Consider the following 24,038-nt stretch of genomic DNA (forward strand, 5'->3'; position numbering starts at 1 on the left):
ACTGCTCTTCCTTAGATGAGCAGCAAACACTGCAAGACATCTTGTAAAGACTCTGGGTGTTGCTGAGAGGCCAATGGGGAGAACTTGGTATTAGTAATGACCATTGATGTTGAAGTACAGAAATTTTCTGTGATTTTTGTGAATCAGGATATACGTTTAACTCTCTTGTTAAATCTAACTTGTACATATGTATATAATTCTCGTTTTATCATCTCCTGCCCTTGTTAACCCTCTCCCTGTTAATGTTTTTATTGTAAAGCTAGTTGCTAAGTTATGTTACATTGTGAACCGAGGTGATGTTTTGCAAACGTGCCTCGGTATATAAAAAACCCTTAAATAAAAAAAAAAAACAAAAAACGTTTAGGCATCCTTGAAATCTAGAGTGGATAGCCAGTCACTGATGTCTAACTGAGGTAGGATTGTTTTGGGCAGAGTATTTGAAATTAAACTAGTATCTCTCCTGTATGATTTCTAATACCCAAAGCTTTGTTATTATTAGAGACCATAGTGAGCTAAAGTGTTGACACCTTTTCCTCACTGGAAGGCTGCTTACATCTAATAGGGCTTCCTTCTGTAATACCGAGATTGACCTTTCCTGCTTGTAGATAGCTGCTCAGATGTAGCTGCTGACATGGTATGGAGAATGCAGCAGTGATCTTTAATAAAATCTACTGTTTCTTTAACTTTGTCACCAAAAAGATTTCACCCTGTGCATGGAGAATCAGGACATTTCTTGTGAACATCTTTATGAAGACCCAAAGCCTGTAGTCATGCTAGCCTTACGGTTCCAATGGCACAGCAGACATTCTGGAGGAAGTAACAGAGTAATATAGTAATGATGGCAGAAAAAGACTACACTTTACATCTAGTCTGCCCAGCAAGTTTCTCATGGTAGTAACTGCCATTCCGTGCAGGTTGCCCCCCATGTTTCTGTTAAGGGTAGTAATTGCTGCTCCTTGCTGGTTACTCCCAAGTCTTATGTTAAGGGTAGGAATATTTACAATCAAAGCCAAGCAACTGTCAAACCCGGAACAAAATTACTGCTAGCAACATTTTTATGAGATACTGTATGCATCATAGGCTGATCAAATTGGATGCTTTCCATATTTATCTGCTTTTTTCAGCAAAGGAGTGAAATGATCCATGGTGTCTGAAGGGTGCTTCTGGGTCATGTCTTGTAACTTTTGCAATGAATTATACATGTACACAACCATATATAGTGGATAGGCAGCTATTCTAGTTGAAAATATTGCCGACTGGAAAATAGTAATTTAACCTCTTTCCCTGGAGGGGCACTAGAATGTGAATTGGACTGAGAAACATGGAAACATGATGGCAGAAAAAGACAGTATGGGCCATCTAGTAGGGATGTGAATCGTTTTAGGACGATTAAAATTATCGTCCGATAATTTTAATATCGTCTTAAACCGTTATGGAACACAATACAATACAGATTCTAACGATTTATCGTTATAAATCGTTAGAATCGTGAGCCGGCACACTAAAACCCCCTAAAACCCACCCCCGACCCTTTAAATTAAATCCCCCACCCTCCCGAACCCCCCCCAAATAACTTAAATAACCTGCGGGTCCAGCGGCGGTCCGGAACGGCAGCGGTCCGGAACGGGCTCCTGCTCCTGCATCTTGTCGTCTTCGGCCGGCGCCATTTTCCAAAATGGCGCCGAAAAATGGCGGCGGCCATAGACGAAAAAGATTGGACGGCAGGAGGTCCTTCCGGACCCCCGCTGGACTTTTGGCAAGTCTCGTGGGGGTCAGGAGGCCCCCACAAGCTGGCCAAAAGTTCCTGGAGGTCCAGCGGGGGTCAGGGAGCGATTTCCCGCCGCGAATCGTTTTCGTACGGAAAATGGCGCCGGCAGGAGATCGACTGCAGGAGGTCGTTCAGCGAGGGTTCCGGCGCCTCGCTGAACGACCTCCTGCAGTCGATCTCCTGCCGGCGCCATTTTCCGTACGGAAACGATTCGCGGCGGGAAATCGCTCCCTGACCCCCGCTGGACCTCCAGGAACTTTTGGCCAGCTTGTGGGGGGCCTCCTGACCCCCACGAGACTTGCCAAAAGTCCAGCGGGGGTCCGGAAGGACCTCCTGCCGTCCAATCTTTTTCGTCTATGGCCGCCGCCATTTTTCGGCGCCATTTTGGAAAATGGCGCCGGCCGAAGACGACAAGATGCAGGAGCAGGAGCCCGTTCCGGACCGCTGCCGTTCCGGACCACCGCTGGACCCGCAGGTTATTTAAGTTATTTGGGGGTGGGGGATTTAATTTAAAGGGTCGGGGGTGGGTTTTAGGGGGTTTTAATGTGCCGGTTTTTCGATTTTTCGATTTTTTAACGATTTTTCACGATATTTTACCCCCCCAAACGGCAACAATACGATTCCCTCCCCCTCCCAGCCGAAATCGATCGTTAAGACGATCGAGGACACGATTCACATCCCTACCATCTAGTCTATCCATCCATCCAATTAATTTAGCATTATAATTCCCATCACTTCCTTAGAGATCTCCTTTATTTATCCCATGCTGTCTTGAATTCTTATCTCCACTACCTCCACTGGGAGGCTGTTCCACCCATCCACCATGTTGTGCCAGAGGTGGACTCTTGATCCAAGGTGGGGTTGACACTACCCATAGGAGGGATCCTACGGGTCCCCACCGTCGGCAGGCAGAGAGGGCTGATGGACGGAGGCCGGCTGGCACTTCACCAATACCAGCTCTCGTTCCCCGCAGGTTGAGTGTTTGGGTGCCAGGGCTGGCTGGACTTAGGTGGCCTCCGTCAGTGGTTGTTGATGGGTGGATTGAAGTCAGCCCAGAGGCAGCAACTAGTGTAGGTATCAGTCTGTAGTGGACGAGGCAGAGTCCCGGAGACCTGGTGCCAAAAGGAACACAGTTTGACAGAGGGCGCCTGAGCAAGAGCAGGATGAAGCCTGAATGAATCACATCCAGGAGAAAAGCTGAAGAGGCGTCTTTAAGCAAGCTGGGATCAGGGCTGGCGGCAATCTGGAAGCAGTGGCAAGCACGGCTGAGGTCTAGTCGAGGAGAGAGTCAAAAGGATGGTCAGTCAAAGCAGAAGTCCAGGGCTGGAGAGAGGCAACAGAGTAGTCAGGCAGTGCAGAGGTCAAACCAGGTCAGCAATCCGGAGGAGAGACGAAGGAGCAGGAACAAGGAAACAGGAACGAAGGCAATCAGGATCGGGAACCAGGAACTGAAGAAGCAACTAGTACTCGACTAGCGAGGGGATCCGTTGCAAAGGCGATTTGAGAGAGCAGAGCCCAGGCTTATATACCGGAGCTCTGCCGACATCATCATCCAGGGCTGCGGCCAGGTTCCCGCTGTGGGCCCTATTTAAAGACTAGCTGTGCGTGCGCATGCCGAGGGAGGGGTACGGTGCTGGTCGGGATGGCGTCTCTCTGCAGGCCTCGCAGAAAGGCCCAACGTGGAGTATCAGGAGCTGCAGCAGAGCAGGAGGTACCAGGGGCGGCCTGAGGACGGAGCTGGCAGCCCACAGCCGCCAGAGACGAGGGACCAGATGCTGGATCACTTTGAAAGAGGTGAGGGGGCTGAGCCGCTGCCAGTGCATGTAACACACCACACTCTCTGTAAAGAAATATTTCTTAAGATTACTCCTGAGTCTACCCCCCTTCATTCTAGAGTCTTCTTTCCTTTGAAAGAGGCTCACCTCTTGTGCATGGAAACCTTTGAGATATTTGAATGTCTCTATCATATCTCCTGTATTTCACCTTTTCTCCAGGATGTACATGTTTAAATCTTAGACTATCTCCATATGCTTTAGAATGAAGACCGCTGAACAGTTCAGTAGCCACTCTCTGTACCGACTCCATCCTGTTTATATCCTTTTGAAGGTGCAGTCTCCAGAATTGTGCACAGTATTCCAAGTAAAGTCTTATCAGGGACTTATACAGGGGCAATATCATCTCCCTTTTTCTGTTGACCATTCCTCTCCCTATACAGCCAAGCATCTTTCTGGCTTTTACCATAGCTTTATCCACCTGTTTGGCCAACTTGCGTTCATCAGATACAATTAGCCCCAGATCCTGTGCTTCCTTTGTGCTTAGAAGAATTTCACCTCCAATAATCTTCAGAGGGATAGCTGTGTTAGTGTGGTGTAGCAAAAATGACAAGAGTAGGATGGCACCTTATAGACGGTGGATTCTGTCCTCGAAAGCTCATGCTTCAATAAATTAGTCTAAAAGATGCCACCTGCCTCATCATTTTTACCTCCAATAATGCACCTTTCCCTTAGGTTTTTGCATCCTAAATGTATTACTCTGCATTTTTTAACATTAAATCTTAGCTGCCAGACCCTAGACCATATCTCAAGCTTTGCTAGATCCCTTCTCATGTTTTCCACACCTTCCTGGCTGTCCACCCTGTTACAAATGTTGGTATCATCAGCAAAAAGACAAATCTTTATTTAAAAAACTTATATTCCGCCACTTCCTAAAATCTATTCAGCATGGATTTTTTTTTTTTTTTAATACTTAATACTTTCCCGACAATCCTTCCATTATGGTACTCACAAAAATGTTGAAAAGAACCAGTCCAATGACTACTTTGCTCTTTTGAAAGTTGATTCCACTACTATAGATTCATGAGGAAGATATATTTTTGCTGCACTAGATCAGGATGAACTTTGTATTTGAGATCCAACTTTCTTTTTACTGGTAATGTAGTCAAGGGCATTTGCCACATCCTGGTTTGGAGTTCTTGCAGCATTATATGAAGCAAAACAATCAGCGCTTGTTTTGGGGCTTGTTGCGTTTGGTGGGTTGCAGGTCTGTCCTGCAGCCCGCCACTCTTACCTCCAAGTCCACACCCCGGCACTCTGATCTCCAATTTTGCGGCCAGCCTCCCCAGCAAGAATGTGGCCATCCGGTGTGGAGAAACTAGGCCCATGCTGCCGACACCAATAATGCTGCAGGAGCACTCCTAAGCATGTGCACACCCAACTTGCTGGCATTTAAAGGGCCCACAGTGGGAACTCTACTACGGCGCAACTTGATGACATCACGGACTGGAACTTTAAGGCCACCTCGCCTGCCTCGGCAATAGGTCACCTCTTTGGAGTAGTATTTTGCCTCAGCGTTCTCCACTCCAGCATTCTTCACCTGACGTATGTTCCTGGTTCCTACTGTGTTCCTGTTCTTCTGTGTCTTCATCCTGCGTCCTCATCAAGCTGGTCGGTCCTCCTTATCTGCCTCCCAGTGTTCCTCCTTGTTCCTGTGGCTCCTTATCCTCCATTGTTTCTTGTCTCCTCAGTTTTGGACTTCTGGCTTTTGACCTCTGGTTTGGACTTGACACTGCTTGACTTCCGCCTGCCTCCGACCTTTGCCTTCTTATCGTTGTTGACTGACCTTCACCTGGCCTTACTCTCTCTGCCTGGACCTCGACCCTGAGTGTACTCTGCCCACCTCTGACCACAGTGTGAACCTGACTCTGATTACCTGCCACCTGCTCAGAATGCTGCTTGACCCAACTCTGCTTTCTCTTACTGTGCTGGTCCTCATCATCTACTACGCAACAGATCTTCACCTCCACAGAGGCCCGCATCTAAGTCCAGCTGGCCCCAGCTCCCGAGAGCTCAACCTAAGGGGAATGAGGGCTGGTATTGATGAAGTTCCTGTTGGGCTTCTGCTTCAGCCAGATCCACCTGCTGATGGTGGGAACCTGCAGGGCTCCTACTTGCAGGTTGCACCAACTCCCCCTCGGCCCAACGGGCCACTTCTGCAACAGATTGCCAAGACCATGGACCCAGCGGATGCCTCGGGCCTCCAGGCCAAGCCAGGTCTAGCACCGAAGATGCCTATTGCAGCAGCATCAGTTCTGGGAGCTCATGGCGGCATTGTTGGAGCAGCTTAGCACCTACCTGGATGCAGCGGTGGTTCTGCCGGCTTCTCCTTCCTCGGCTGCAACTCCTACCCCTGCTGCGGTACCTGCATCACTCATGCTGCGGGTACTGGCTCTGCCCCGGTATGCAGGGGATCCGAAGCAGTGCTGGGGTTTCCTAAACCAGTGTTTCATGCATTTCTTGCTCCAGCCCATATTGTTTCCCACGGATTTAGTGAAGACCACCTTTGTGCTCTCCCTGTTAGTTGGGAAGGTCTTGGCCTCTCCCTTGTGGGAGTGAGCCAACCTCCTTCTGCAGGACCTGCAACAGTTCATCTGGGCCTTCAAGCTAGTTTTCAATGAGACAGGCCAGCTGGCCATGGTAGGATTGGATCTCCTCCACCTACATCAAGGTAGCTGGCCCTTGATCAACTTCACTATAGAATTTCGAACCATGGCAACGGAGCTGAACTGGGGAGAGGAGAGTCTCCACAGTATCTTCATGGAGAGGCTCTCTTCACAGATTAAGGATGAGCTAGCCACTTGCGAGCTTCCCAAGTCCTTGGATGGTCTGATTGATTTGGCTGGGAGGATTGACTGTCATCTCCATTAACAAGCCCAGGAACTCCATCCTCCATGCAGGCCATTTACACTTGTCTCTAGGTTCCAGCATCCTCCTTCTCTACCTCCAACACCAGCCCCTAACTTCATCGCATCCAGAAGAACTGATGCAACTTGGTCAGGGGTGCCTGATTCCCGAGGAGAGGATCTGCCGATGTCAGCTGCGACTCTGCTTTTACTGTGCCGGGACTGGGCACCAGTTTGCACAATGTCCTCAGAGGCTGGGAAACTAATAACCCTAGGATCTAGTGAGGAGGTGACCCTAGTCTTCATGATTCCTGCTCCTCAATTAACACTCCCTGTGACCTTTACTGTGGGCGACCAGGAGTTTCCCACATAAGCCCTGGTTGATTTCGATGCCAAGGGAAATTTCATTTCGAAAGCCCTCGTCAACCACCTCCCGGACACCTCTCATCATTTCTTCCATTCATGGGGATCCACTGCCCAGACTGATTACAATGACCACCACACCCCTGCATATTCACATTGGCATCCTACATGTGGAAGACCTGGCTCTCCATTTCATTGATAAAGCAGTACATCCCATTGTGTTGGGTCTTCCTTGGCTACACCTCCACGCTCCGCAGTTCACTTGGACTTCACTGGCCAGGTGGAGACCCCATTGCCACAGCACTTGCCTGCAGCCTATCTAACCACTACTCTGTGTGCCATTAGCAGTCACCCTCATGGGATTACCTCCACTGTATATGGACTACATAGACGTCGTCTTCAAAAAGAGGGCAGAAACTTTACCTTCTTACAGGGTATACAACTGTGCCATTGAACTGCTTCTTAATTCCAAGCTCCCTAGTGGCAGGGTGCATTCATTATCTATTCCTGAGACCCTGAGCTATGACTGAATATATCAAGGAAAACCTTGACAGAGGGTTTATTCAGCCCTCTACCTCTCCGGCTGGGGCTAGCTTCTTTTTCATCACTAAAAAGGCCAGATCATTACGCCTATGTATCGATTATAGAGGACTAAATGCTATTACAAAGAAATATCGGTACCCCTTGCTGCTTATCTCCGAACTATCTGACCGCCTCTAGGGAGCCACAGTTTTTACTAAATTGGATCTCTGTGTGGCCTACACCCTCAATTGAATCCAGCCAGAGGATGCGTGGAAGATGGTATTCAATACACGACGGGCACCATGAGTACCTCTTCATGCCTTTCTGATTAGGCAACCACCTGCGGTATTTCAGAAGATGATGAAAGAGACCTTCCATGATCTTCTCTATGTCTGTAGTTGTGTATCTGGATGACATCCTAATTTTCTCTAAGAACCTAGACTCTTTGCTGGGTCATATGTCTGGTCCTATAGAGGTTGTGAGAAAACAAACTGTACGCAAAGCTTGAAAAGTACTTTTTCGAGAGAGAGAGCCTCCCCTTCCTGGGATAATTAGTGTCTAGCAAAGGTTTCTACATGGATCCAGATAAGATCAAAAGTATCCAAAATTGGCCACAGCCCACTGGTATACAGGCTCTGCAAAGGTTCTTAGGTTTTGGCCTCTATTACTGGCACTTCATACCTAACTACTCTCAGATTGTGGCTCATCTTACTAACCTCACCTGCAAGGGAGCAGACACCAAGATATGGACACCAGAGGCCATCCTCACCTTTCAAGAGTTGAAGGAGGCTTTCCTGTGGGAATCCTGACTTCACCATCATGATCCTATGTGGCCCTACATAGTCTAGGTGGATGCCTCCATGCTTGGAGTAGGGGTGTCCTCCATCCATGCTTGGAGTAGGGAGTCCTCCATCCATGCTCCTCCTTTTCGAAGAAATTCTCCCCAGTGACGCGCAACTAAGGAATTGGCAGCAGGGAACTGCTGGTCCTTGAGCAGCACTTGAGGAGTGGCACCACTGGCTCAAAGGAGCCTAGCATCGCATTGTTATTTACACCCATTCATAAGAACTTGGAACATCTCTACCATGCACAATGGTTGAACGCCCGCCAAGCCCTGCTGGTCTCTATTCTTTGCACACTTTTTTGAGATCAGGTACTGTCCTGCCACCAAGAATATTTGAACCAACACTATCCCAGTACTTCTTGGTAGAGGACATCTCCGAGGCTTCCACGCATGTCATAGACGCAGCCTGGATTCTTCTGACTGCCACCATGACATCCCACTAGGGAAGATGGACATATGATGCAGACTCCGAGAAAAGGTGTTAAAATGGTCCCACGATTTCTATGTTGCAGGTCACCCTGGGTGGGCCTGAACTCTCATACTCCAGCAGTACTACTGGTGGCCCCAAATGCAGAGAGATGTATGGGCCTACGTGGACTCCTGTCCCACCTGCGAACAGGAGAAGCCATTGGTGGGACAACCCTGGACCCATTTGTCCATAGAATTTGTGGTGGATTTCCTTCTCTCAAACGGCTGTACAATTATTTGGGTCATAGTCGACTGTTTTTCTAAAATGACTCATTTCATCCCGTTTCCTGGACTTCCCATGACCTCGGAATTGGCCCAGCTATTCACGCACCATATTTTGTGCCTTCATGGCCTACCCAAGCATATTGTTTCCGACTATGGGACCCAGTTTACAGCCAAGTACTGGCACTCTCTCTGTAAAAAGTTCAACATTTCCTTGGACTATACAACGGCTTACCACCCCCAAGCTAATGACCAGTCCAAATGAACCAACCGAACATTAAAGACCTTCCTCAGAGCTTATGGAAACAACCGTTGGGATAACTGGGTCTCTCTTCTTCCTTGGGTGGAATTCTCCTACAACTTCCACTTTAGCACTACTACTGAATCATCTCCTTTTCAATTGTTTATGGAAGGCAGCCGCAACTCCCTATGCCGATCCTTTTGACTATTCCCTCACCTGCAGCTCAATTGACTGCCAAGGAGCTCCAAGAACTCTGGGTCCGCATTGAGAAGATGCTCCAGAAGGCTATGGAGAGAGCCAGATGAATGGACGCGCACCATAGACCGGGTGACTAGGTTTGGTTTAGCACCCATCAAATTCGAATCCGGCTCTTCCCAATCACCCGGTAGGAGGGGCCAGTAAATCTACCAGTTGCACCTACCAGCTTCCCTAGGAATCCACAATGTATTCCACGTTTCTCTTCTGAAGCTTCTAGTTCTCACTTGGCCCTCCAGGAAACTACCCGAGCCTTAAGAGGTATTCACTGAAGAAGATGTTACCTATCAAGTAAAAGAAATCCTGGATGTCAGACATTGAGCCAAGAGATGGGAGTACCTGATATCATCTCGGGATCCAGCCAAGCAAAAGACACACCCTTGGGACCAGCGTTGCCGCCACTGGTATTCAAGCAGAAACTTTCTGTATTCCTCCCCCCCTGACCAGAGATCCCTATGATGAATCACTGAACTGAAGATTACTACACAGAAGCTGTTACACTTCTGGCCTATATCGTGTAACCAGCGTGCTTCTCCGCCTTTTCTCCTGTAATCAGCCTACAGCTAGCTGACGCTGAAGTCCCTGTAGTGACACTGACCAGCATAGAAGCTTCTTGCTAAGCGAGAGAAAGAGAGAGACTGTACCCTGCTTCCGTCACTGTCTATTAATGTGGTAAGAATAACAGACTAAGTCCTAATAATGTTTTAAAGGTCAGAGAGTTGCTTCTAAATAATCTGGGGTTGGTTAGCTGGTAGGATCTGTGTATTGGTAAAAATCTGTGCGAGATCTGTAGCCATAATTTAGAAACTGTAAAATTATCTGTATTGCATCATTTAAAGCAATTGCTGTATGCCTGTATAATATCTAATCAATTATGTTTAACTGATAAAAAAAACCCCCCATTATTAAAGGAATTCATGAGTCTTGACAAAATGAAGAAAGTCATTCTGCTGATTCTGATCCAAAATAAACATTATTGTAAGTAGTTGTGAGGTTTTTGCCCTACATATAGATTGCTTAGTAGTAGTGGATTTGGAATAAACTGGTTTGTTTAGTTAGTTGGTGCTGATATTTGTACCTTGACACTGAGAAGTTGTTGGTGAATACAAGGGTATGGTGGTTTTACTTGTTTATGGTGCTGGGAAAACTTCTACAACAAAGAGTGCTGATTGTACTTTCCCATGTGCTGTTATGTTGGTGCTGCCACCAGGGTTTGCTTTGGTTCCTGAATGTTCAGCATTGAAGAGAACACTTTCTGTCCCTCTTTACAAGAGGAGGAATGGTGCTTATGCCATGAGAGGCTTCTAAGAAAACTAAAAAGTCATGGGACAGGAGGCGATGTCCTTTCATGGATTACAAACTGGTTAAAAGACAGGAAACAGAGAGTAGGATTAAATGGTCAATTTTCTCAGTGGAAAAGGGTAAACAGTGGAGTGCCTCAGGGATCTGCTTTTCAATATATATATATATATATATATATATATATATATATAAATAAAAGGAATACGATGAGTGAGGTAATCAAATTTGCGGATGATACAAAATTATTCAGAATAGTTAAATCACAAGCAGATTGTGATACCTTACAGGAGGACCTTGCAAGACTGGAAGATTGGGCATCCAAATGGCAGATGAAATTTAATGTGGACAAGTGTAAGGTGTTGCACATAGGGAAAAATAACCCTTGCTGTAGTTACACGATGTTAGGTTCCATATTAGGAGCTACCACCCAGGAAAAAGATCTAGGCATCATAGTGGATAATAATTTAAAATCGTCGACTCAGTGTGCTGCAGCAGTCAAAAAAGCAAATAGAATGTTAGGAATTATTAGGAAGGGAATGGTTAACAAAACGGAAAATGTCATAATGCCTCTATATCGCTCCATGGTGAGACCACACCTTGAATACTGTGTACAATTCTGGTCGCCGCATCTCAAAAAAGATATAGCTGCGATGGAGAAGGTACAGAGAAGGGCAACCAAAATGATAAAGGGGATGGAACAGCTCCCCTATGAGGAAAGGCTGAAGAGGTTAGGGCTGTTCAGCTTGGAGCTGAGGGAGGATATGATAGAGGTCTTTAAGATCATGAGAGGTCTTGAACGAGTAGATGTAAATCGGTTATTTACACTTCCAAATAATAGAAGGACTAGGGGGCATTCCATGAAGTTAGCAAGTAGCACATTTAAGACTATTCGGAGAAAATTCTTTTTCACTCAACGCACAATAAAGCTCTGGAATTTGTTACCAGAGGATGTGGTTAGTGCAGTTAGTGTAGCTAGGTTCAAAAAAGGTTTGGATAAGTTCTTGGAGAAATCCATTAACTGCTATTAATCAAGTTTACTTAGGGAATAGCCACTGCTATTAATTGCACCAGTAGCATGGGATCTTCTTGGTGTTTGGGTAATTGCCAGGTTCTGGTGGCCTGGTTTGGCCTCTGTTGGAAACAGGATGCTGGGCTTGATGGACCCTTGGTCTGACCCAGGATGGCAATTTCTTATGTTCTTAAGACTTCTCAGAGTCAAGGCACATAGTGTTAGAGGACTCTCCCTTTTTTTGATTTAGGCAATGGTCCCTCAGCTGTGATGGTTTCTTCTTCACTGTCACGGAGAGTTGAGAAAAATGTAAAAATTCTTTGATTGTGCAACGTCTGGGTCTTCTGGCCCTGGGGGACATTCAGGTGCAGGCCACATATTTAGAAATGTCATGGGAAGGTCCTAAGCAGCCAACATAGAGGTCATGTTGGTCAAACAAGGACATCCTGTGGAAACAGTGGGGGGGACATTTTTTGAAGCCATCTGCCATCGTGAAGATTACTGGAGCTAGGTTGAACTCGATCTTGGTGAAAATTTGATGTAACAAATAACCTTTATTGGGAGACTCCCAAAAGAAAAATGTAAAAACAGACGTGAAAGAAAATAGAAATAAGAAGAGAAAAAATATGAAGAAAAAATGTCTGATGAACGGCTTGATCAAAAAGGCATCCTTTTGCACAAGTGGGAATGCTTGGGCATGCCCAGAAAAACCTTTGCAATTTCCTGAGCTCTGAGAGAGCTTTTCCGTCTCGGCGTCATCAGATGACATCTCCCACTTGTGGGGATGATTATTGTCCTGCTTGTCCACAGAGAAGGTGAAGAAGAGAGAGGAAAAGAGTTGACAAAAAGAAGGAAAAGATGATAAGAGGCTAGGGGCGGAACCAAGATGGCTGCACGCATTGAGACCTAAGCGGGAGCTCTGCCGTCTTAGATTTGCTTTTTTTCCTTTGAAAAATGCCCGCAAAAAGGAAGGGAAAAGTTCGGACTTACCCAGCCGAACTACCACCATCCGCGACTATCCAGACGGAGATTACCGGCTTTTTGAGTCCAGCAGTGCTAAGTCAGAGAACCGAGGAGTCCGATGTGCATGGAGGCAAGGAGGAGCTGTACATGCCTGCGGGGGAGGTGTCTCTAACCCCGGAACAGAGGGCGCCGCCTGTGCAGAGGCTAACGGAGGAGATGAGGAACGAAGGTACAATTAGTATCGCGTCTGAATTGAACCCAGAGGCTTTTTCAGAAACTCCCCATGGCATAGAACCGGGATTTTCCACCTCAAGCCCGGTGGAAGAACTGAGAGCGGAAGGAGCAACCGGACCCGGAGCAATCCTGGAAGAAGGTGTGCCTGTGGAATCTGCCATGAGGAAGGAACTGTTTGTAATACCAGCGCGCCCTGCACAGGTAACTTTAGACTCCCTCTGGGATTTTATGGCCGGGATGGCCACAGCTATAAACTCCTTGGATGTGAAAATGGATTCCTCTACTTTGCAAAGCACTCAAAAAACTGCTGCCTTACAATTACAAGTAGATGAGTTGAAAGCAAAAGTAAATGTCCTGGAAGAGGAAGGAAAACAGATTAAAAAATATAAAGTATCAGCAATAAAAGACAGTCAAATACTATCCAGGAGGATGGAATTTGTTGAAAATAAATCCAGACATTTGAACTTGCATTTCATTAATTTTCCCAGGGTAGTGGGAGAAATCCCTTACACTACCCTTAAAAAATTTCTTTTAGAAAAGCTGGAGATTGCTGAAACTAATTTACCTTCGATAAATACTTGTTTTTTCCTTCCTGTGCCAAAACGCTCAGGAAATACCCCTAATGTTTCCTTTGGAGGGAACTTAACGGAGTTTTTGGAAGACTCAACACTGAACGTGATAAATAGAGGAACACTCTTAGTTTCATTTATAACGGTTAAGGATATTGCTTTTGTGATGAAACAATACTTTAGGAAATATCCTGTGAATTATCATGAGGCTGCAGTTAAGATCTTCCCTGATTTAGCTCCAGCTACTCAAGCCAGACGTCGGGGGTTTTTGAACCTCAGACAAGAGGCTATAGGGCTGGGTTATACTGTAAAAATCTTATTTCCTTGTAAATGTTTTCTTACGAAAGGGAATGAGCGCTTTGTATTTTTTGCAGTGGAACAGTTTAAAGAGTTTATACAGGCCAGGAGACTGAACACACTAGTCCAGTGAAAGTAAATAGGACACTGCTGTTATGTGCACCAGTTTAACTATAATATTTTCAAATGTATCCTTCTTAAAAGATTTCTTTTCCTTCCCCCTATGGATGATCTAATCTGCTAGGTTTGTGTTTCTCTTAATAGCTGAAGAGTGTTTTGGAAAAGGATTGCAATTTATCCCACGGCCATTTCTGTAAGATATTTAATTTTATTATTACCTATTAAAAATTTCCTTGAAATGGTAGCAGAGGGATAATAAGTTTATAAATATTTTGTGATTAAGAATACACAATATTTCTGTATAAGCAAAGTGATATTGTTTTGTTTATGTATTAAAATTAATAAATAAAGAATTAAAAAAAAAAGAAAAGAAAAGATGATGAGAGAGAGAAATAGAGAAAGATTAAAAACAGAAAGATATAACAAATCAGAGTCACATTAGCTTCTTTCTAGGATGTGACCAAAGCTTAAAATAGGTAATTAGTCAATACAATAATAAATGAGTGCTTTGTTATTTATTCCCTAGATTTTTCTGGATTATTTATCTAGGGTCAGTCTTGAGTTGTGATCCACTGAACTCTGCCCAATGAGAAATAGCAGGATGACAGGCAGAATTTAGGACTGTGCTCTTAAATCTCAACTATATGGGCTGGCTATATCTATACTGACAAAAAAGACAGCCAACCAAAATTTAAGACAGAAAGAGGAAAGAATAAAAAATAGGCAGGTTGATATTTCAAAGCCTCTTGCTAGCACTGCGGCTTCAAGTCCTCACTGTTATTGTGACCAGTAAATAACAGACGGTCACTTGCTCTAGAGAGAAAGGAAAGTGTAGCAGGAACGTGCCCTGGTGCAGAGTTGCAGACTGCCCTCTGGTTTCTGAAATACTGGATTTGGGATGTGATAAATTATTGCTATCACCATGATTGTTTTTTTTTCCAGATACCCATTGGCTTTCGGGTTCCTATCATCACATTCTGAACCGATGCAGTTTCTTTTCATTATATAAAAAGACAACGTTGCCATGTTTCCAATATTTCCATATTTCCCCATTGTAAAAAAAGGAATACAACTCACCTTTGTCTGGGCTTCTACCACCAGGACCACATCTTCAATACGGATCCCAAACTCTCCATCGTGATAATATCCAGGTTCTGGGGGAAATGAAAGGACAGCAACATAAACTCGCTGCTCCTGAGATTTAGATCCCTATAAACCGCAGTGACCAGAGAGCACCACAGCTCTGCTGGATTGTCAGTGGCTCTCCAGCGAGCCTCCACCTCCTTGCACCAATGCAGCCGTAATCCTTTCTGTGCTCCGGGGCATATCCTCCTCTCACCTGTACACATTTACCATTCTCTAAACGGAAGGTTTACCCAAGAGTATTCACTTAGCCTGGACATCCTTCCTTCCGCGTCTGTAAGTACTGCTGCCTGCGACTCCTTCCTGTTTAGCCACCACTGGTCTCATCATCTTTTTCTTAGACTATCCTGACACCAGGAAGGGAGTATTAGCTCCCAAAAGCTAGTCAAGAAATATTTTAGGTTAGTCCAATAGAAAGGTATCACCTTACATATCTTTCGATATTTTTTTCAATTTTAAGTGTTAACTTTTATTTCCATTTCAGTTTTGTGTCAGTAAAGTAGAGTTTATTTTGGACCAATAAGCTTTAGCCTGAGGGCTGTCTGAGTGACTGTGAATGGATTCCCATGGACTGAGAAGCAGTGTCTTCCCCCCCCCCCCCCTATTGTCCCAGGGCTGCAGCAAGTTTTCCAGGACTCTGCTGTACCTGAAGGTAGCCTCTTGGCTTACACATAGAGGGGGGCCCTGTGCAAAGGGGTCCAACACTGTGGGCCAGTTGCTACTGGAGTCTGCTTGACCTTTAGTGTACTGGAGCGTTGGCTCAGTGCACCCGAAGAGCTTAATGAAGACGCGTCTTTTGCACTCACTGTTTTGTTCACGTGTGGTGGTGAGAACAGTGCAGTGGCGCCAATATAACCTGTGCATCCTCAGCGTGAAGGAGCAGAGGAACAGAAGACGACATCATGGGAACATTGTGGAATTACTTTTGTTGAAAATACTGTTGTGCTTGTTTGAATCGCAGCGTACAATGTGCAGGAACTGTTTCCTGTATTTGTCTACTATTTTTACTACCGGCAATTAAAATAAAGATCTTGGAAAAAGCCATCACAGTAAAGGATGAAGGGTTATTCTTGCCAGCAAGCCTACAGCTCACACGGCTGAAATCCCGAGATGTGCAATGCAAACCTGAAGGCAGTTGAACCCTGCCATCTAAACCAAGGCTACCCAGACACTCACCTATAGAAGTAAACATTCCTTTGCTCAATGGTATATTGTTCGACTGAAATCCTACAGGCCCTAAAGTAAAAATAGATTATAAATTCATTAATTATCCTTGCTGAACTGGTGTGAACAAGAGCTGACAAAGAGTGGCTAAAGGAAGGGCAGTGAATCAGTAGAGTTAGCAGATGGTCCCAGGTCATCAAGGAGAGGATGAGTCTGGCTTCATTTTGTCCCACTGCAGATATGGAGGTGAGGGGCTGTTGTCTTAGAAAAAAAATTAGATCGTCCCTCCATACAATGGAGAGAAAGCCAAGCTTTGCTCATCATTTCTGTAGGTACTCCCTGCTCTCCCTAGAAGTTAGCCAAAGAACTGAGGCACTCCAAGCAATGCATTAGAAATGCAAGGTTTCTTATTAGGGATGTGCTTTCGGTTTAAATCAGCATGAACGTATCAATGACATCTGTTGTTCCATTTCATGTCATTTCCTACATGAAATAATGGGGAAAAAAACCCAAAAGTTTTTTGTTGCTTTATTTTCATTTAAGTGAGTGCTAAAACCATTTAAGCTAAAACAAAAAAACAAAACAAAACAAAGTAACCCCCCAATCTCAAATAACCAAATAAAAGGAAAGGAAACAAATAACAAAATGAAAGGGGTTTTTCTCCTGCCCACCCCTGTTCCTTATTATAAATCCTAACAAGGAACCTTCAGGAATGACGCTTTGGATTTAAGTACAGGGCAATTTTCAAAGCTTTTTTCATGGGGAAAGAACAGGTTTCTTGTGGAAGAAGACCCACTGAAAACTGCTCTCTTTCCCAAAAGCAGGTAAAAGTACCGATGTTCGTCACGAGGGTATTTTTACCCGTAGCCGAAAAGGGGAGTGGTGAGGTGAGGGAAGGGTGCGTACCAGCAGAGCTTTCAGTTTTGTACTTATTTAATTTATATTCTGCCTTTCAGACACTTTAGCGTGGGTTACATTCAGGTACTGTAGGATTTGTGGGTATATCTGCAGCTGCTTCACAGTAGGTGCCAAGCTATGAGACGAGCTGAGGGCCCATTTTCAAAGGGAAACCCCAAGCGGGATTTCCCTTTGAAAATGAGCTTGCAGTCCCGTGGGTACAATGGATCCATGGGACTGCAAGCCCCCCTGCAAGGTTTCAAAATGACTCCCTTAATTTACATTTTTGTATTTATTGATGAGTCTGAATTTTTGGCATTTGTTGCAGTTGTTGTTGAGGATTTCCATAGGGTTTCCAGATGGACCCATGGCTATTAGGGATGTGCAGCAGGGACGGATTCGTCCCATTCAGTATTCATATTCGTGGGGAGTCAAATCCGTTGCATCCGCTCTCGGGGGACCCCGATCCATTCATTAGTTACTTATGTATTCGTTTCCCAAAAAAAACCCCATCTCAACCCTTTAAATTTAATTAACTACAACCCCCCCTCCTGACCCCCCCAAGACTCAAAAGTCCCTGGTGGTCCAGCGGGGGTCCTGGCGCGATCTCCTGCACTCGGGCTGTCAGCTGCCGGTATTCATAATGGCGCCGATAGCCTTTGCCCTCACTATGTCACAGGGGCTACTGGTGCCATTGATTGGCCCCTGTCACATGGTAGGAGCACAAGATGGTGCCGGCCGTCCATTGTTCCTACCATGTGATAGGGGCCGACCAATCCTTACTGGTTACCCTCATGCCTTATTCAAACAATGCAGCTCGACCTTGCTTTCCTTTTGGACTTGACCACATACATATAGTAACTGACCACATACATATGGTTAGTTGGATAACTTTCATTGGGGATATTCAGTGAGACCTTTATCCCACTGAATATCCGGGACAAGTTACCTGGCTAATGTTAGCCGGATAACTTGTCCACTAAACTTCCTACTGAATATGGACCCCTATGTTTCTAAGCCCTTTGTGAGCCCTAGATATAGGATACAATTCATGATTTTCTGGACAGTGCTCATGTATGTTAGAAACTGGGGAACAGATTGTGAAATTTCTGAGTCTTTCTCTGCAGAAATCACAAGACATAACATAAGAACATAAGACTTGCCATCCTGGTTCAGACTGAGGGTCCATCTAGCCCAGTATCCTGTTTCCAACAGTGGCCAATCCAGGCTACAAGTACCTGGCAGGATCTCAAGGGGTAGAGAGATTCCAAACTGCTTATCCCAAGAATAAGCAGTGGATTTCTGCAACTCTATCCTTAATAATGGTTAATGGACTTTTCCTCCAGTAACTTGTCCAAACTTTTTTTAAACACAGCTTCACTAGAAGTTTCCCCCACTTCTTCTGGCAATGAATTCCAGAGCTTTATTATGCATTGAGTAAAAATATATTTTCTCTTATTAGTCTTAAATGTACAACTTAGCAATTTCATTGTGTGTTCCCTGGTCTTTGTATTCTTTGAACGAGTAAATAACCGACTAATGGGTGCCCTGCTAGCAGGAAGCAAGACCCTAGCAGTGCCAGCTTCCTCATAGCAATGTCCTGCCAGACCTCCGAAGGAGTGAACCTCCTCACAACTGTACTCTGCCCCCTCTGCTTTATGATGCTGGAAGCTCCTTGGACTGAAATGATGGGAAGGACCTTGAGTGGTCGGTGCAATACTCGAGCTACAGAGGCAATGGCCAAAAGCATAAGTATATATCTCAGGAAAGTCACGTACACTCATGGACGGCAAGGAAGTTGCCAATTCCATGGCCAGTTCCGTGGCCATAATTCAGTCCAACGTTCCAGAGGGCCTTTCGGGCAAACGACTCCAGTATTCTCCCTGAAACCAGAAGCAGCAAAAAACCTTCAGAAAGTGAGCACCCCAGTGAGGCTGGGAGAGCCTTCAGTCAGAAATCTCAGAGTAGTCATTTGGATTTATAGTACATCATTCATCCCGCCGTGCCCTCAGCCGGCTGAATCAGCCACAGTGCATCTCTTGCCGTAAAGGCTCACACACCTACCTGAGGATTCTGAAGGAAAGATGAGCTGGGTCAGGTCAATATTTCCCATCAGCACCCGGGTGTAGGCTTCCTGGTAAGGAGAAAGAGAAAGTAAGCCTGAGATGCAGTCATTAAACAGAGATCTAATCTGTGTATGTGTTTGTGGTTTCTGGATCTGAATGTATGTCTGAGTGGTTGTAATTCGGTGTGTGTATTCCAACATGCTCATATTCCTCTGTGTGTGTTTGTATATCCGTCTCTGTGTATTCCTCAGATTGTATACTGGTATTGGTGTCTTTCAGTGTGTATATTTCTCTGTAAGTATATGTAGTTCTCAGTGCAGATGCATTGCTGTGTGTATGTATATATATATTTTTTTCTCTATGTAAATATTGTTCTATGTATATATTTTTCTCTGTGTGTTTATTATTTAAGGATCTGGGTATCTGTGTATGTAGTTCTGGTACGGGTGTAATTCTCTGTAATTATATTTCTGTGTGTGTGTGTGTATTTGTTTCTAGGTGGGTATATTTCTTTGTGGTTATATTTCTGCTTGGATACATGTGTATACTGAATATATTTCTGTGCAGATGTGTGTTTCTGTGGATGCAAGTAGGCGTACTTCTGTGTATCTAAGCAGTAAGCATCTGTTGCACACAGAGAATGAAATTCATGGGGCTATGTACTGCTTTGTTGTAATGGGGGCTCAGCAACCAAGTTGTCCCTTGCTTGACACGGATGAAAAGGTGGCTGCTGAATGGAGAGAGGCAATATCCATGTGCCCTCTCCCCGCCTCACCCCACTTTGTTAACAGCAAAGGGTACAGCAGTTCTGTCTAAGGGCATGGGCCTCCATGCTTGCATTCACAGGCAGCCTGCATCTGTACGTGACAGTGCACGGATAGATGCATGCGTGTGCGTTAGCATGTGTATATATATATATATATATGTGTGTGTGTGTGTGTATATATATATATATTGGTGTGTGTGTGTATATATATGTGTTTGGAAACATGCTTATCAGCGTAGAGTTGGATGTGCACAATGGAGTACTTTCTCAAAGACTTAGTCGTCTTTTACACGTAGAACTAGAACCATCCCATGTAAGTCAGCTCTATGTGAGCAAGCTGAAAGTCTGCACAAATTTGATTGCATAAAAAAAAAGAGGCATTCCAGAAGCGTATATAAGATGTACACATGGGCATGTAAAATGAGGCGAGGTGGTGGCATGTAGAGCACCTTTACCCACACAAGAACCTGATATTCTAATTTAGTGGATGCGGATACCCTGTGTTTGAAAACCTCCTTGTTCCATGTGGGCTTACTCATACACACCTCCCTTTGCAGTCAAGCATCTTCCTAAAAACATTCACCCCATTAGGCTCTCGATCATGTGTAAGAAGAAAAAAGGAAAAGGACAGAGTGTGTAGCATCTGCATGCAGCGACAGGCCTGCAGCTTGAGGGAGAGCTCAGTATGCCGCACGGTCCACCGCCGGAAACTGAATACGGTCACCCCCAGAGACCCCAATCCGTACCTTCTCAAACGCTGTGGGCGTCCCCCAGTGTAGAGTACGAGTGATATCCGTTGTCCCGTCCCTGCAAAAAAGCACAGGGAGTCACTGGGAGGCTTCACTTTGACTCTTTCTGCCGCGAGCTGCCAAATCCAAAAGCGGTGAAAGCATAGCAAAGGAAAAGTTATTGAAATCCCCTGCAAGGTAAATTGTCTGAGGGAAGAGAGACTTCAGAAGCCAGCTGGGAGGAAGAATAGACTTAAAAAAAATCTTCTTTCTCCTGTAGACGATTTACCTTGCAGGGGATTTAAAAACATTTTTGTAGTGGTTTTCTTTTTTGATTTTGCTTTCAATTCACTCCTTTCTCTCCTCCATTACTTTGTGTGGTAATAAATCCAAAGCAGTGCCAGAGGAGCCATGCGTCTTCCCATCTCTAGCATCAGCACGCATATAACACAAGCATTGGTACAAGCAACCCAAACGCTTCTCCATCCCGCAAGGCAATTCCAGTCGTATGACGCCTCCCTCATTTTCTATAGACATGGCAGCACATTTGGGGTGCTCTAAGAGCATGTCCAAACGTCTCTTAGGAGGGCTCCAGAGACCGTTTCTTTTCTTTAAGGCTGGTATCAGAGCAGTGCAAACCCACCTCTAGGATTAATATTGCTACTTGACAAGATACTGCCTTTCAACTCTATCTTACAATAAGAAATCTGAGAGACAAAATAAACGCATCAGTATTTCTTCCAGTGCTATTGATGGCAAGAAAATGAGTCCATACATACAGATATTGCCCTCCAGAATCAATGAGGTACATTTCATTTACAGTAAGTTTCCGCTTTGTATTATTTGATGGACTGAAAGAAGAAGCACAAAAAAAAAAAAAAAGGAAAATTAAATTCAAACAAACAAGTCCCCATCTCACCCTCCTGACACCTCAATCAGAGAGACTCCTCATGCTGAACTAACAGATATACCCAGCAGCGAGATACCCTTCACTGCTGACCTACCCAATTCATTTATTCCTTCCCGGTCCCTCAGCAAAGAGCCGGCCCTCGTACTAGCCCCTGACACCCCGGTACAGAGATCCTCTGATTGCTAACCTCTGCTGTAGCAGCCGCAGGGACACTGCTTGGAGCTAACTCCTGTTAACCCCAGTGCTCACCTTCCAGCAATACCCAGCAGCCGAGACAGCCTTCAGCACTGAACTCATAAATTCCCTTAACAAAAGACATTCCTCGGCTGCTAACCCTCAGACACCCAGGAGCAGAGACATCTCTCATGCTAACTACCTATCCCCTCCCCCAACAGCTGAGACACTCTCCTCTGGTGCTGAACTCAGCAATCCCCCAACCACAAAGGCACTCCTCGCGCTCACTATCAACCCATCCAGCAGCGCCAGGAGTTCCTTAAAGCTTCCTGCAGAACTACTACAATACCTGTAATGAGCAAGAGCTGCGTTCAGGCCACTTGCAGAAATGGTCGCAAAACTTTGCCCTGCAGAATTCTTCTGCTTCCTGTGGAAATTCAGAGAAGGAGAGTCGTATAAGGGGACGAGGAAAGGAGGCAAAATAAAATGGTATCGGACAAGGAGAAGATAGGACGGCTTCCATGTACGGAGTAGGGAAAACCAAGAATGTATCAAACCCTTCAGGTAGACTTAAATGAGGTGGCAGCACTAGCAGAAGAGAGTATATTGTTAACCTTCTGCAATTCAACGTCATCATCAAATTTCAGTTGTTGTAGGAAGAAAACAACATCCTGACTGCCTTAGAGATAGGAAAGCAGGACTGGATCAAAATCTCAATATCATAGCATGGAATTAAGCTTGCAGGCCTAATGCCTTTCCAACCCTTCTCCATCCTACTCATTCACCGAAATGGATGCTGTTCTTTCCCAAAGTCATCACTAGATGTCAGTCTGATCTGGGGGTTGGGGGAGAGGTGGGAGCATGCGGGAGGGACCTACTTTCCAACCTACTTCAACATGGGGCCTGTTCTGCAAAATACATTGAGATGGGTTCAAGAAAGATGAGCCACAAAATTTAGGACACTAAGTTAAACACCTCTTTTTAGCTGAACTTAGGTGCCTCAAGTTTCAGTTGAAAATTCACCTCAATTTAGGGACTGAAAGCTTGGGTTCCTAAATTTTGGCCTGTTATTCATTTTCCTAGATTTATGATCCTAAATTAGGTGCCCAGTGCTGAAAATTAGTGTCTTAACTCCAGCCCATATGCACCTACATTTTAGGACTCTAATGAAACAAGTGTAATAAACCCTTAGGATCACCACTAGATGGCCCTAGCTTAATACATAAGTTAGGAGTTCGGAGCATAACATTTCACAACAGCAACTCCAGGAGTGGTGACAGCTGGTGAAGAGAGAGAACAGTTTGGTATTTTTGGTTAGGATTTGAAGGAATAGGGTCTGTTCATTTTATTCCCCTGTCTCTATTTCTAGGCCCCACAACCAGAGATACAGTAAGAGGGGAGAGGAATAGATCTTCCAGTAGCATCTGGCTGTCAGGGTTTGCCACAGATTTTGAGCAAATGAGTTATTCCGCTGGGAATTCATTCTTGAAGTTTTTTTTTCTTTCGGGAATCCCTGGTCCTGGCTCTGGGAGGGAAAAGCCCTGCCTGAGGAAGGTCTGGGTAATGAAGACCTGCTGCTCTCACCTCACAGCCCGCGGAAGGACAGCGGTGACTCGCCTCAGGAGAGTCCTGGCTTTCGGTGTTTGTGAAGATGTTTGCCTCTTGAGTTGGGAGGAAGGTGAAATTAATACTTAGCAGATAACTTCCTTTCCTCTAGGACAGGCAGTATCATTTATCAGAAGATGGAAATGGAGCTCAACTGACTTGCTGATGTCACTCTCATATAGCCCTGCACTGACATCAGCCTGTCTTCCAGTATGCCTGGAAAATCCAACCGTGGACAACTGAATAAACACCTGGACTTTAAATTTCCACACTAGAAATTTCCTCTCCCAACCATTTACTATTTTTGGATATTTTTTACTTCCAGTCAGGAAAAGCACTGGACTCAGAGAAGGAAATGCAATAACCATAACAGGTAAAGACGTTGCACATATACCATGTCCCTCGGTGACCCGGAGATCCACATCAGCCTTTGAGTTCTGTCTCTGAAAAAATCCCTGAGAAGGACAAAGAAAAGACAATACAGTACAGTACAGTACAGAATACAGTATAGGCAGCCCAGGTCGGGAGTGTGGACTGGCCTGCCTGCCTAGAGGAAAGGAAATCAGGTAAGTAGTATTTCCACCTTCCAGTGCACTCAGGCAGGCCAGTCCACACAAATGGGATGTAAAAAATACTACTTCCTTGTCAGGCAGGAGGCTGCCTTTGCCCCCTGCAACACTGCCCTGGCATAAGATACTTCTTCCCAAACCCTAACATCTAAATGATAATG

The 24,038-nt window shown here is 45.2% G+C and overlaps 1 protein-coding gene across 4 annotated transcripts in view; it reads right to left on the reverse strand.

Annotated features, from left to right (window-relative positions):
* Positions 1 to 24,038, reverse strand: part of XPNPEP2 (X-prolyl aminopeptidase 2) — a 128,566-nt gene that overhangs the window by 21,328 nt on the left and 83,200 nt on the right. For all 4 annotated transcript variants that reach the window (XM_029607420.1, XM_029607419.1, XM_029607422.1 and 1 more), the window contains 7 exons: positions 22,053 to 22,130; positions 21,399 to 21,470; positions 20,638 to 20,698; positions 19,124 to 19,193; positions 18,838 to 18,942; positions 16,175 to 16,234; positions 14,933 to 15,009 (listed from right to left, as the gene is read on the reverse strand). In XM_029607420.1, coding sequence (XP_029463280.1) covers positions 14,933 to 15,009; positions 16,175 to 16,234; positions 18,838 to 18,942; positions 19,124 to 19,193; positions 20,638 to 20,698; positions 21,399 to 21,470; positions 22,053 to 22,130 — 523 coding nt within the window. The remainder of the gene's footprint in view (positions 1 to 14,932; positions 15,010 to 16,174; positions 16,235 to 18,837; positions 18,943 to 19,123; positions 19,194 to 20,637; positions 20,699 to 21,398; positions 21,471 to 22,052; positions 22,131 to 24,038) is intronic.

The sequence above is a fragment of the Rhinatrema bivittatum genome, chromosome 6 (genome assembly GCF_901001135.1).
Source record: "Rhinatrema bivittatum chromosome 6, aRhiBiv1.1, whole genome shotgun sequence".
In the NCBI taxonomy this organism is placed as follows: Eukaryota; Metazoa; Chordata; class Amphibia; order Gymnophiona; family Rhinatrematidae; genus Rhinatrema; species Rhinatrema bivittatum.